The sequence below is a fragment of the Epinephelus lanceolatus genome, chromosome 18 (assembly GCF_041903045.1).
Source record: "Epinephelus lanceolatus isolate andai-2023 chromosome 18, ASM4190304v1, whole genome shotgun sequence".
NCBI classification, from domain to species: Eukaryota; Metazoa; Chordata; class Actinopteri; order Perciformes; family Serranidae; genus Epinephelus; species Epinephelus lanceolatus.
Window position 1 is genome coordinate 39,180,032 of NC_135751.1, and position 14,783 is coordinate 39,194,814.

At 42.7% G+C, this 14,783-nt stretch overlaps 1 protein-coding gene across 1 annotated transcript in view; it reads left to right on the plus strand.

The window, feature by feature from the left end:
• Positions 1 to 14,783, plus strand: part of usp43b (ubiquitin specific peptidase 43b) — a 131,672-nt gene that overhangs the window by 102,033 nt on the left and 14,856 nt on the right. Inside the window, exons 9-11 of the mRNA XM_033645721.2 lie at positions 4,395 to 4,498; positions 10,449 to 10,526; positions 10,633 to 10,762. Of these exons, the coding sequence (XP_033501612.2) occupies positions 4,395 to 4,498; positions 10,449 to 10,526; positions 10,633 to 10,762 (312 nt within the window). The remainder of the gene's footprint in view (positions 1 to 4,394; positions 4,499 to 10,448; positions 10,527 to 10,632; positions 10,763 to 14,783) is intronic.

The following is a 14,783-nucleotide window of genomic DNA, read 5'->3' on the forward strand; positions in this document are numbered from 1 at the left end:
TGAGCTCTGTTCGTCAGTGTGCTCCTTGTCATCAGAAAGATCCTGCTGGATGGAGCTTTCCTCGCAGGACTCAAAGTGGGTGTTTGTGTTTGAGCTCCGCCAGCAGCTACACACTAGATTTCACTGGAACAAGAGAAAATCAATTTTGCAAAGCGCTCCTTCACTCCTACAGCACCTCCAATCTAAGCAGATCTCAGAGTAATATAAGCGGCTTCGAAGGAGGACAAAAAGATATTAGGGCTCATATTTGTTCTTTCGTCTTTCTTATTGAAACCAACTTGACTTTCCAGCCCAGTTCAGAGTGATATAAGACAGCAGTCGGGTAATCTATGGTTTTATTACTGCTTTTTCCCTGTAAAATAATACTTTGAATGCAAACAAAACTTCAACACTGAGCTCCATGTTGAGGCGCCACGTGTTGATTCAGGTTGAACTGCTGTGAGCTCAAAATGTCAGGTGCAGGTCTTGGCCTAAATTTCATGTTGGCCCACTTTGTTCTCCTCTGCCTCCGTGTTGCTTTAGTCCTGTTCACAGCAAACTTGTTAAATATAACCCAGAGAGAGTAAAAATATGCCAGTGTTTATACAGACTCACTTCCAGTTCAGCATTTTTTAAATATTATTTAAAATCAGCATGACCCAGCAACAAATAACTGTCACTAAAAATGTCATCACAGGAAGTTTTAGTCAAGTGTCGGCTGTAAACGCTGATTTGTATCAATATGTGTTGATGACAGCTCATGTTCCAAGGCCCGAGCCTTCAAGAGATCCTCAGTGTTCCAGCTGTCATGTGTGTCTCAGAAAACGGGGACGATAGATGTGAGGAAGACCTTCCACAGATCGTGTGATGCTAGTTGTGAAATATTTAAAGCCAATCACTCAACCTGTTTGGTCTTTTGATAATAAGATGAGGCCTAAAGTGCTAAAGATGAATCCAGGGCAGTACCAGAGGTCATACTGGTGATGATAAACCTTTTGGCAGTATGGTGGTGCAGTGGTTAGCATTGTCGCCTCACAGCAAGAGGGTTCCTGGTTTGAAAGTCTGAGGCGGGCAGCAGATGATCTCAGTGTTCTTGGAGGCAATTTAGAAAATTGAAAACCTTTGCTGCCATCAAACTGTAGCCCTTGTGCAAATTTGCAGGAAAGCCCAATCAGTCTTTTTTCAGCATTGACAGTATAAAAACAAAATCAGGGAGTGCAGCAAAATGCCGCCTACCTACTTTTGTTTATACAGCATGTGCCTTTTTCAGGGCAATGGGGGGCGTGAGCAAGTAACAAAACGTGTAGCTCAGCGTGTGACGTAAACAGTGACGTGGGAGGGAAGCCGCAGCTGGTCAGTCCTTCGGCGATTCTCTCATAAGTCAGCCCGTCCTTCACCGTCCCCGTCATCTGACGGTTAATGGCCTCTTCGTTTGCGAGGACAAGGAGGGCGCGCAATTCCTTGTCTCCCCAGTTGCTCATCTTTACAGTGTCTGTCAGGTTTGTGTTTCCCTCTTGCTACTAGCTGCTCGCTAATTCCTGCTATCAGCTGTTTCCTGTTTATCCACCGCCAGTGGCTCACGCATGCGGCGTCATCAACAGCTCCTCCCACAAGTCATCAACAGCCCCTCCCGTGGTGGAAGGCCACCTCGTTCTTTTTAAACTATAAAGGTTCCTCCAATATGTCTACCCTACGAGGCCGAAAATTGGGCACCTCAGATCAACTCGCCAATCCGGCTCTGTGTGTCTAAATGCTCGCAGCTGGCCGGCAAAACGGCCCAACATTCGCCGAAAATCTGGCAGTGTAAAAGGGATTAGTGACTTACCACTGCAGGAACGAGTAATGAGACGACAGAAGTTGTTGCACCTCCAAAAAGAATGGTAGTGAATTAATTGCTGAACCTACAGCCTGGAAAATGCTTGTGCTGATGCTTTAACGACATGACTTGCTGTCTAGAAAACTGCACATTCTCCGTTTTGATCAAAAGGGACAGGTCAATATTTACACAAACCATATGAGAATTAGTCATTCTTCTTCTGCACAGACTCATATTGGATTCTTAAAACCATTTCAGCCCACATTTTATGGTCTGAAGTCTCCAAGCTGAGCAGTGATCGCAACTGATCGCAGTTAAGTCTTCAGAAATGTTGCTGCTGCTTTTTCCAAAACACTGAGCTTTGTGTTCTCATTTTACCATCATGAAAGCATCACATCATTGTTGTGTTACATACAAAACCATGACGGATGAGTGACGACACTCTTCACTTGTGGTGAATCTGTTTGTGATGGCAGTGCTTATTAAAGACCTCAACAAGATTTACTGGAAGAATCTGCAGCCATGCTCGACGCTTTGTGAGGTTGTACCAAAGGGGGGGGGTTACCTTCGGGTCAGTACAGACCTGGCTTAAACTTGCATTCTTTTCTATGGCCAGCAGGGGGCGACTTCACTGGATGCAAAAATAAGTCTGATTGTATAGAAGTCTACGAGAAAATGACCCATCTTCTCATTGAATTTATTACCACAGTCAACATTTTGGTAATGAGTTTATGGACTCAGTCACTGGTTTCAAGTCTTCACCATTACAGCATGATGTTGATTTAGTACTATGGTCCCATCCATTTTCATCGACTTATCCAGGGCCTGGTTGCGGGGGCGGCAGGCCAAGCAAAGGACCGCAGACGTCCCTCTCCCCAGCAACACTTTCCAGCTCCTCCTGGGGGACCTCAAGGTGTTCCCAGGCCAGATGAGATATATAATTCCTCCAGTGTGTTCTGGGTCTGCCCCGGGGCCTCCTACCAGTGGGACGTGCTCAGAACACCTCTAACAGGAAGCGCCCAGGAGGATCCTGATCAGATGCAGGAACCACTTCAACTGACCCTTTTTGACGCAAACGAGCAATGGCTCTACTCCGAGCTCCTCCCCCTATCTCTAAGGCTGAGCCCAGACACCCAAGGGAGGAAACTTATTTTGGCCTATTGTATCCACGACCTCAGTCTTTCGGTCACTACCCAGAGCTCATGACCATAGGTGAGGGTTGGGACATAGATAGACCAGGAAATGGAAAGCTTCGCTTTCTGGCTCAGCTCCCTCTTCACAGCAACGTTCCAGCGCAGCGCCTACATCACTACAGAAGCCGCACCAAACCGCCGATCCATCTCACGCTTCATTCTCACTCGTGAACAAGACCCCGAGATACTTCAACTCCCTCACTTGAGGCAGTAACTCTCCCAACCCGGAGAGGGCAATCCACCAGTTTCCAGCAGAGAACCATGCCCTCAGATTTGGAGGTGCTGCGCTCTCAAATCACAGTCCCATTTAGAGTAACACAGACGATAAAGCAGGGGATGCTTTAGGGCGTGGCTACCTTGTGATTGACAAGTCGCTACCACAGCAGTGTCCTTGAGTTCTAAGTCACATCCACAGCTTCACCCTCTCGTCTAAAAATTGTCGCTTCTGGCTCTAAAAAAACAAGACAGCGACACAAAAATGCCAAACTTGATGCTTCAAAATGGTACTCCACATATCAGTTGGTGACATCATGGTGGCTGTGGCCAGGATATCTAATCATCACTCACCAGTATCTCATTAAACATATCTGCGGGGAATGATGAGGCTGGAGTCGAGACGCCAAACTGAAATCTATTTATTTTAACCTCAGGAAGGATCTTTCTCCTACACCTAACCAAGAAAAGGCTTTCTGGCAGAAAACCCTGAGGGCTTCTTGCAACAGACAATGTAACTACCAGTACTGCTGAGGCCAGTTCATACAGATATTTAAGGGACTTTTATGAACACATAAGTACAGATTCCACTTTAAAAAAATCTCATATTTAGATGCAGATTGTCCCCACCAGGTCTGAAAAAACGAGTTTGAATGTCGGCAACAAATTTGCTACCACACATCCAACTGAAGCCTCCGACCAGTCCTAGAAAATATCTGCGAGTGAATGATGATTACAAGATTTTCTTTTGTGAAAAACAACACAAAAAGACATTAAACTAGTTCATTTTTTGAGACTTCAAACTGTGAACTGTGAACCTGATCTTGTTAATTTTAATCTGCAGCTAAGGCTGATGGGTATGTCGTTAGTTTGGCAGGATATGTGATCATAACTCAAAGTATTGGACAGATCAAAACTTTGACCTGACGATGGCACCGTAGGAAAAGTCATGGGGTCAGATTTATCACAGCTCCTCCTGAGAGACATGCCAGACCAGTGGCGTGTAGTTAGTTAGTACAACCAAAGTCAGGCTCAGAGGATCCACAGTAATAAAAACATATAGTATTTGAGGAGAGGATATGTGGGAGACATAAAGTACTGAAAGTTTATAGTGTTGTTGTTTATAGCCTTGTTATGTAAAGGATAAATACACACTGGTGGCTTAAAAGTGTTTTGTTGTGCCCTTCTTTCAGAACACCAGAGTGCTGTTTAACATCCGTGTGGTGGGAGGATCAGCATTTTACAGCTACCTGTCTCCGCAGGACGGGCGGCCACTCTACCACCCTGCTGTCGACAGGTGAGGAGGTCAAAAATACACGAAACATTGAGTACATTCTGGTGGAGGATTCATGTCTCACACACACACACACACACACACACACACACACACACACACACACACACTCAGCTGACCAGCACTGAGCAGATGTGTTCTCTCAAACACATTCGTCCTGCTGTTCTGAACGTGTTAATTGATTTTCACTTGAGCTCACTGTATATATAATAGCCATTTCTTATCTTCTATTTGTGTTTGAACATCACAGTTTTTGAGGTGTTAATTGCTCTCTCAGCTGAATGCCCGTCTGCAGCTTTGGGCAGCACCAAGCATCAACCCCCAGGGCTGACAAATAAAGCCACACAGAAGTGCTAAAAACTGCAGTTCCTTTAATGGCCACTTGAGGCTGGCTTCAAAAGCGAGTCAGTCCCCACAGAACGCCATGATAAAATGTTTAACTTAACAGCAGAAAATAAACATGTTTACAGCCTGGTACAAAAAAACGTTTTATGTCTGTAGCTAGTTTACCTATTCATGGCACCTGTACAGGGGTGAATTCTTACAAAGCTCACCTGTTTAACTGTTAGGTTTAAAGTTATGCATGAATAAGGCCGTTGATGATTTTAGTGCCATCTGTTGACAAGTTGCTACCACAGTGACAACGTTAGCTAGGTAACATCACTATGGAGTAACCCCAGATTCACGGAGTACAGGTGAAGCCTTAAGTTGGATTTATACTTCTGCATCGAATTGACCTGTAGCCTGACGTGCACCTCCCCAGAAATGTAACTACACGTTGCGGCGCTGCAGACCTCCTGTTTATTTCTGTAAGCTGAAACCATTTCCCTCAGTGGAAACAAAACTTTTATTTACTTTAATTTCACAGATAAGAAACAATAAATTGTGAAGACAATAAAGCCTCCACTAAAATAGCATGTTAAGTCTTGTGTGTGATTTATCCTGGCTTCATATGAGCAGAGGAAATCTCCGCTAGCTGCTAGGCTAATTTATACAATGTAAAATGTCATAGGCTTGTGCTAATAACGTTAGCATGTTGTATTGTTTGGAAAACGTGTTTAGTATAAGACAGTTGTTTTGTCAGTGAACCTTGTGAGTTGTAATGGAGCTGAATTTTGTAATGTTACCTTTGTTAAATGTTGCTGTTGTCCCTGGCTTCATATGAGTAGAGGAAAAGTTTGCTAGCTGCTAGGCTAATTTATACAATGTAAAATACCATAGGCTTGTGCTAATAACATTAGCATGTTGTATTTGTGGGGAAAATGTGTCCAGATAAAGACAAGTGTTTGTCTGTGAATGCTGCGAGTTATAGTGAAGCTGATTTGTGTACTTGTGTTTGAAACTGTCTCTATTAAGACATGTTTAATGTGTGTTTAATGTGTGTTTTGAATCCACTAAACTTCACAACACTTCACAGAAACCTCCACCACCTACTAGTGTTTTGGAGGTGTAACTGCAGAGTGACACAGACGCACCACCGCACAAGTATAAATGCTCACAACAGCATAGGCCACATGTGTAGGGTCTGCATAGAGCTGATGCACAAGTATAAATCTCGCTTTAAAGGTTGCTATTTCAGTGTGTTTTCAGTTCATGAGGGATAATTGAAATGTTTTGGTTATCTAAAAAAGTCAGCATTTGGTTGCACTAACATATACTCCAGTTTTTTCACTGGCAAAAATTAGCATTAGCATTATCACAGTTAAAGCTATAGTGCGGAACTTCTGTCGCCTCCCAGCGGATAATGCGTTATTACAACTAATAAGCCGGCGGCACTTCCATGTACACAGAGTAACACTGGCCAGTCGCCACACACCGTGTACACAGAGTAACACTCGCTTCACACCGTGTACACAGAGTAACACTCGCTTCACACCGTGTACACAACGCTACACAACGTGGCAAACACCAGGCTGCTAACATTACATTACGTTCATAGCACCATTTCCAAGAAAATAATAAAGTACTAGGTCCAGTACATGTAACAGCAACACATACTACTCATAATATAATTATAAACCAAGTCACTTACTTATCCAACAGCAGCAAGGCAACATCCGTGTCTGCTCTCAGCCCAATTTCTTCCTTCAGGGCTCTCCATCGAGGAAAAGCGACGCCAATACAAATCCTTGTTTGCCTTCTCCGTCGGTCACTTTCCTTCTTTGCTAATAGACCTTCAGCCGAACGTCCAGGCTTTTTCTTTGTGGTAGGATCCACTTCTGAACCGTGTCTTGGCCGCTTCTCCGCCATGTTGCTTTCTCTTTCTACCTGCGCTCTACCTCTTGCTGTGACACACTCCGCTCTTCCTCCCCCTCCCTTCTTGTTGTGAGGAAGCATTTCCTGTGCGCCAGCGCAGGAATGTCACCGGTCGACACACAAACAAAATGATATATATTGAAAAATACTGCGAGATGTTAGAGGAGCCGATCGGCTTAATCAGCATTGTGTCATCTCCTCTAGTAGTGGCTTGGGTGAAACGGACATTTACGGACCTGTAGAAGTTACGCACTATAGCTTTAACCATAGCTGCTAGATGCATTATGCTGACCAAGCTAGCAGCTGGCGTTAGGGTTAGCTCCACTATCTCGTACAAATTCGGTCACTTGTGGCTCCAAAACACCAAGATGGCGCCGGCCAAAATGTCAAACTTGAGTATTCCAAATAGGAGTCCACAAACCGATGGGTGACATCACGGTGGCTAAGCCCATTGTTTTAAACACTCTACAGGTAGTCTGACAGGAATATTATTGGACATATGTCTAGATTTTCATGAATGTATAGCCTCCATGTTTTACCTGGTTCAAACACTATGAGCACGGCGTCCAGAGGAACTATTGTGGTTGGAGCTGACCAGCTGTCAGGACACCTCATTCTTCTATTATTAGACTGGAGATTATTAAATTTTTCTACATGTGTTCTTTTGTTGTAGAATTACTGTTTTGTGGTCCAAATGTTGAACACTGAAACGACCCAGTGTTCCCACAGGCTCATTCAAATTTGATCTAATGTAATCAGTTTTAATGTAATTTAAATCTGCTCTAATCTAATAAAGCGTTTCTTGAGGCAGGCAGCCAGTTACTGAACACACTCTGACATGAAAACACATGTTACACACTAATATGACTGTTAGAGTTTATGTCTGGCGTGTTGGGATGATTGGCGTTGGCTCTGAAGCTGATGTTCTTCTTTTTATGAACATCATTAGACCTGATTTTACATCACTGACAGAAGTCTGCAGACATTTTGTCCCTTGTCACAAACGCACGTCCGATGGCTCTCACTTGCAGAAGTGAACTGCTGTGTCAAAGGGACATTTTGGCAACGTCTTGAAAGGACTTCCATTTGTGTCGTTGCTAAGAACAGTTCATTCACTGGTTGAATGGTGCTGATGGGGGCAAATGCTTTCAAAATCTTTTGTAAGGCAAATGTGCAGCTCGCTGTCTCCTGGAAACCAAAGTAACCAAAGGGCACTCGGAGAGCGCAGACATCGCCAGGGTAAAATACCTATCTTGCAGTAATAATGAAAGTAAAAAGTTATTTGCTTATCCGCACCATGATTCATACCGTCTTTGTCATTGACCCGTGTTACACCCTTTCACCAAGTCTCATGAAAATCAGGCCAGTAGTCTTCCTGTAATTCTGCCAACAAACAAACAAACAGAAGTGAAAACATAACCTCCTTGGTACAGGTAACGATCGTGTTGGAGCTCTAATGATTCACAAATCTGCTCTGTCCTCAAGTCGGCCCACATCAAACAGTACAAGAACGCACTGGTCCAAGTGTTTGGTAACACTTTCTATGACGCCCACGTCTGTGACGCATTATAAACATATTCATGATTATAAGCATAACACATTAATACTTATACAAGTATCATGATACCTTATAAGTGCTGGACACTCACTGACATTGTTTCTTGCAAGGATCATAGTGTATTGTAATTCTCATAGTTTTTATACATTATAATCCTTTCATGATGCATCATAGTCCCATGAAGACCCAGCATTTTGTATTCTTGCAGAGAGATAATGTTTTGTTTTTTTTTTCACTTGACTTAAAGCAAACAATGACCACTTAAAGTGAGTTATTAGTAGCTTGTTGAGTGACCATTTGTACATCAATTGCTCGCCACGTGTTGCCTTGAATCTGTGGAGAAGTCATTGTTTTTCTGGCATGCCTCCACGGTGAACAGAGAAACCAAAAAGAAGGCGAACTGTCTTCATAAAATCGAAGTAAACGGGGGCCGTGACTAGCAAAAGCAAAACTATATCAAAACATCTGTTCACAAACTCACACACAACACATGCATTTTTGCTAAAATGCTACTTGTAAACGTGCAGAGCACACTTCATATCAGGTTAGGGAAAAAGTATTTCCTGTTGTAGGGATGAATAAGGTTATGTGTATTAAGGGTTATCATGTCCACCTCATCAGAAACTGGGGAGGGATTAAGAGGAAGATTGGATTTCTCTGGAACGCTAACTTTTTAGCACATTAGCTAACGTTAGCTTCCATAGCAAAACAAACAAGTGTGGTCCTCCTTTGTAAGATTGGCTTCCTGTGACATCATCCATCCACTGAGTGAGAGCATACGGGTCGGCCAGTGTGGTCCCGTTGGTCAGTGTTTACTTATTCAAGTAACACTGGCGGTCCCGGAGAGTGAGTGACCTGACATGGTGCGTTGGTAAATTCAGTCTGACGCTCTACACTAAAATGAGAGCCCTGTTAGTGGAAGAAACGCAGCGTTATATTTCTACATGAATGAACCAACGGTTAAGTTAATCACACATTCACTCCGCTCGGCGCTCTGCTGCTCCGTCTCCACAGACAGAGTGTCCAGAGTGCGCTCTGCCACTCTGAGAGTGCGCTGCTCTGGATAACCCAACGCTACATTCAGACAGCGTTCTGAAGTTACGAACGCTCCAGTTTGTGCCAGAGTGCGCTCCGGCACTCTGAATTGATATTTCTGAATCCACAACCTTTATGTTCTTTCCCCACTGTTGAAAACAAGCCAACAGAACGTGCTACCTAGCGTGTTTTGCCTCCTACTAAGCCCCGCCCACCAAAAAACATCATACAAATTCCATTCTATTCTATTCAATTCAATTCAGTTCAACATAACTTTATTTATCTCGAAGGAAATTCATTCACTGGGCCCAGTTTTAGAAACAATAGATTATTACATATCTGGCAAAATATACAAGTATACTAGATAAGAAGTGTTTTCAAGGAGCAAAAGCAAAAGTAGTGGCTAATAGAGAAACAAAGACGACAGGTGATAATTTTGTAGGTGACGTTGAGCTTTGCTTTAAGTGTATTCCCTCATTTTGTTGCAACGCCCAATAGCACCCAAAAACCACAGTGTTTACTGTTGATATGCATGAACGTTGTGTCTTGACCTTTGAAACAGTAGTTTGACAAAATAATCTTATGTCTAGATCAACTCAGTAGCTTTTTTTCCTGAGCTTTCAGCCATTGCTCACAGTGAATTCTGATAAAGACGTGAGATGTGACTGAGAATCCTGGAAAGAGGTCGTAAGTTATTTGAGTTAGCCTGATTTTGTTGTCTTATTTTAATGTGTTGTCAGCTGTGAACTGTGGGAACTCTTTTGATATGAGTCATATGACTAAAACAAGTCTGTAGTTTACCTTTATATTACACTGTAGCTTCTAATACGTTGTTTACCTAAAACATCTACAGTGAATTCCCCAATACAATCTCTCAGTCACTGTCTCTCACACAGCAGTCATTCATTCAGTCGCTCCTGCTTCATTAGGTACTGAAGCAATGCTGACACCTAGTGGTTGAAAAGCCTCAGTACAGGTGCACTCAAATTATTCTGCTGAGGTTACTGGTGCTGTGAATTTCCTGTAAATGTCTCGAAGTTACAGCAGTTAATGGAACTGCTGCTTCTTCTGCACTGGATGACCTTTAACCTTACTGTCTTTTAGAGCCCTGAAGCTCTGCAGCTCAGGAGGACCTCCACACGTGAAGCTCATCATCGAGTGGGAGCACAGAATCAAAGACTGGTCAGTATGTTTTATATCACAGACCACCAGCTATTCACTCTGGCTTTTCTCTCTAGCTACCGTCTGCTTGTTTAACGTGACCACCTCTTTGTGTCGTGGGCTGCAGCCTGTTTGGTAACATTCAGGAGGAGGTGGTGAAGGACGCAGACAGTGTGAGGAATCAGCAGCAGCAGCACGTCCAACAGTACAGCTGCACCCTGGATGAGTGCTTCCATCTCTACACCAAAGAGGAACAGGTAGTCAGTCTGTTATTTACTTCCTGCAGCAACTGGTGGCTCCATTAAGAGCCGTGTGCCACGACACTGACCTGCCTCCCTTTATCAACCCTGCCTGAGGTCATATTAAAGGGTAACGTTGGTATTTTTAAACCTGGACCCCAGATTTCCCATATTTTTGTGTCATAGTGACAAATGGGAGCAACAGATTTTGAAATAGTTGCTTTTATTGAGACTCGAGCAGCTGGCAGCAGCCAGGGCCTGTTTGCACTGTCAGTTTGTTTTTAAATGAACAGTAATTTTAGCGTGTATAGAGCCAACATACCCTCACCAGCCACTTTATTAGGTACACCTGGTCAACTGCTTGTTAACACAAATAGCTAATCAGCCAATCACATGGCAGCAGCTCATTGTGCATTTAGTCATGTAGACACGGTGAAGATGAGTTGCTGAAGTTCAAACTGAGCATCGGAATGATGAAGAAAGGTGATTGAAGTGACTTTGAACGTGGCATGGTTGTTGGTGCCACAAACTGGGATTTTCAGCACAACCATCTCTAGGGTTTACAGAGGATGGTCCCAAAAAGACAAAATATCCAGTGAGCCAAAATGCCTTGTTGATGCCAGAGGTCAGAGGAGAATGGCCAGACTGGTTCAAGATGATAGAAAGGCAACAGGAAGTCAAATAAGCATTGGTTCCAACCAAGGTCTGCAGAAGAGCATCTCTGAAGCAACAACACCTTGTCCAACCTTGAAGCAGATGGGCTACAGCAGCAGAAGACCACACCAGGTGCCACTCCTGTCAGCTAACAACAGGAAACTGAGGCTACAATTCACACGGGTTTTCTCACCAAAACTGGACAATAGAAGATTGGAAAAACCACATTCAGATGGAAGCATGGATCCATCCTGCCTTGTATCAACGCTTCAGGCTGCTGCTGGTGGTGTAATGGTGTGGGGGAGATTTTCTTAGTACCAACTGAGCATGGTTTAAACACCACAGCCTACCTGAGTATTGTTGCTGAGCGTGTCCATCCCTTTATGACCACAGTGTACCCATCTTCTGATGGCTACTTCCAGCAGGATAACGCACCATGTCACAAAGCTCACATCATCTCAAACATGACAATGAGTTCACTGTACTCCAATGGCCTCCACAGTCACCAGATCTCAGTCCAATAGAGCACCTTTGGGATGTGCTGGAACGGGAGATTCTCATCATGGATGTGCAGCCGACAAATCTGCAGCAACTGTGTGATGTCATCATGTCAATATGGACCAACATCTCTGAGGAATGTTTCCAGCACCTTGTTGAGTCTGTGACACCAAGAATTAAAAAGGGGGTCCAACCTGGTGCCAGCAAGGTGTACCTAATAAAGTGGTTGATGAGGGTATATTTCACATCTAACTTGGGGAAGTGTCTCTGTAGGGATTCTTTCCATAATGTTGTCAGACACTTAGAATAACAATCTGAGCCTGTCAGTGGTAAAAACAAACACTTTTAGTGGACAAACATTGATGGTGTGAACATGCCCCGAGTGCCGTGGAACAGGATGCAAGCTGCAGCCTCTTCACTCAGTACTGGATCAATTTAAAATAACGTTCTTCCCATTACTCACAGACACAAAACATATGGGTCCAGGTTGAAAAATACCAAAGGTACCCTTTAGTACTGTTGTTGTTAATGTGTCTTTAGAGTAAGCAGGTGGGAGCAGCACTGATGTGACAAACACTAAAATGACCTAAACCCACGCTGTTTCTCATTTGATGTTGCACAGCTGTCATAGTGAAAACAATGTGTGCTGTTCTGCAGCAGCTTTAATTATTGATAAGACATTTTATTTTTTCGACTTTCAGTCAAGTCTCCAGAGCAGATGTTTGAACAGAAACAGTGTGGAAAAGTTGTACTTCTATTTCTATAAAATACACAGTGGTTGTCGAGTTAAAGGAAGTCAAGAAACATTCAAGAATTTATCTTAAATAAAACTAGAATCTATGGTAAGTTGCATGTTTTAGTTTTTATTTAGTACCAAAGGTGATGCGGTGTATTTGCCACTTGCCTTTAATAAAAAATAGTTCAGGTAAAAGATGAATTTATAGAGAAATAAACTAAGATGAATTTGGAGAAATGATAAATTATATGAACAAACAAAGTGAACAGCATTCACAGACAAACACTTGTCTTTATCTGGACACATTTTCCCCACAAATACAACATGCTAACGTTATTAGCACAAGCCTATGGTATTTTACATTCTATAAATTAGCCTAGCAGCTAGCAAACTTTTCCTCTACTCATATGAAGCCAGGGACAACAACAACATTTAACAAAGGTAACGTTACAAAATTCAGCTCCATTACAACTCACAAGGTTCACTGACAAAACAACTGTCTTATACTAAACACGTTTTCCAAACAAATACAAGATGCTAATGTTATTAGCACAAGCCTATGGCATTTTACATTGTATAAATTAGCCTAGCAGCTAGCAGAGATTTCCTCTGCTCATATGAAGCCAGGATAAATCACACACAAGACTTAAAATGCTATTTTAGTGGAGGCTTTATTGTCTTCACAATTTATTGTTTCTTATCTGTGAAATTAAAGTAAATCAAAGTTTTGTTTACACTGAGGGAAATGGTTTCAGCTTACAGAGACAGACAGGAGGTCTGCGTCACTGTGATGTGTAGTTACACTTTGCAGCAGTTTTGTTCATGAAAGGCTTTTAGTGTGTTTGTTAGACATAAAGGATGCACGTAATGGGTTTGGTGAGAAATACTAAAGGAAAAAAAAAATCATGTTTGTGGTGAAGCTGAAGAGAAAAATTGCACTCTGTGTGTCCCAGATAAACATGTTGACAATAAATGACATAACAGGAGCTTTATGTGACTGATGAATATTAAACAGGAAAAAATAACTTCATACAATAACAAGTGGAGTGTGTGTACACGCTGTCCTCAGGCTGGACAGTAAAGGACGGAGTCCGACAGGTTTTGAGTAGGCTCCTGCCATCATACGGAGTGTTACTTATCCAACACCAACAGTTGTCATGTCAAACCATCCATTGTTTCAGCGCTGCTCATCGAGAATCTGTCGGTGTCAGACAAGACAGTCGGTACTGTTGGATCCTTTTATTTTGTAGATGCAACAGCGCTGTTCAGTTTCTGTTCAGTTTTATTATCAGTTTCATGCAGATATTGAGAATGTGAAGTGGTTTCCAATTTATAGATAAAATAATGAATGTCCTTGTCTCGAAAATCATCATACACAACAACAGTTTTCAACACCCCAACTTGGGTACAACCATCATGGAACCAGGGTTTTTCAACTAACCAGTCAACAGGTTACATCCCTTTGTGTAGATACATCATTTTTCCAATATATTACATATTGATCAAGTCCTGGTCTTTAAGAAAAGGCGACTCTCCTCACAGTGAATTTCGTTAACAATTGCAATCCAGTCCTTTGAAGGGGGGCTGGAGCTTGCTTGCAGCCGAAAGTACTTTGTAAAGGTGTTCGTCCTGGGTCATGAGATCATCAAGAGTTTTTTCCAAGTACAATATGACAAAAGGCCAATCATCCTCAGATATCTCCAGGCCCGATTCCCTCTCCCATTTCTGTCTGACCTGGGCAATGGAATAATTTTTGGAGTTTTGTAATTTGTTATATATTAGTGACACAAGATGTTTTTTTATTAGTGTTAATACAGTATAGAGTCAACATAGTGTATAGTGGAAGAACCTTCTCACTAAGAGCATGGTACGGTTGATATTTTGCTCTTGGTGATGCTAAGCTCTTACAGTTGGTTCACTTTTTGAAACGGTTCACACAGTTCTCTTGTCATGGTTTGTCTGCTGTTGTGCTGACTGTGACTTGCTGCTGTTGTTACCTTGTGTCACCACCCGGTGGAGCTGCAGGCAAAGGTTTGCACTCCAGGTTTACCAGTGTTGCTCCAAATGGGCCAACTGATTAACAATTCAGTCTGAATGAACAAACCTTAGCTGCTCATGTAGCCTTCAGTTGCCCATTTATATGGATAATAA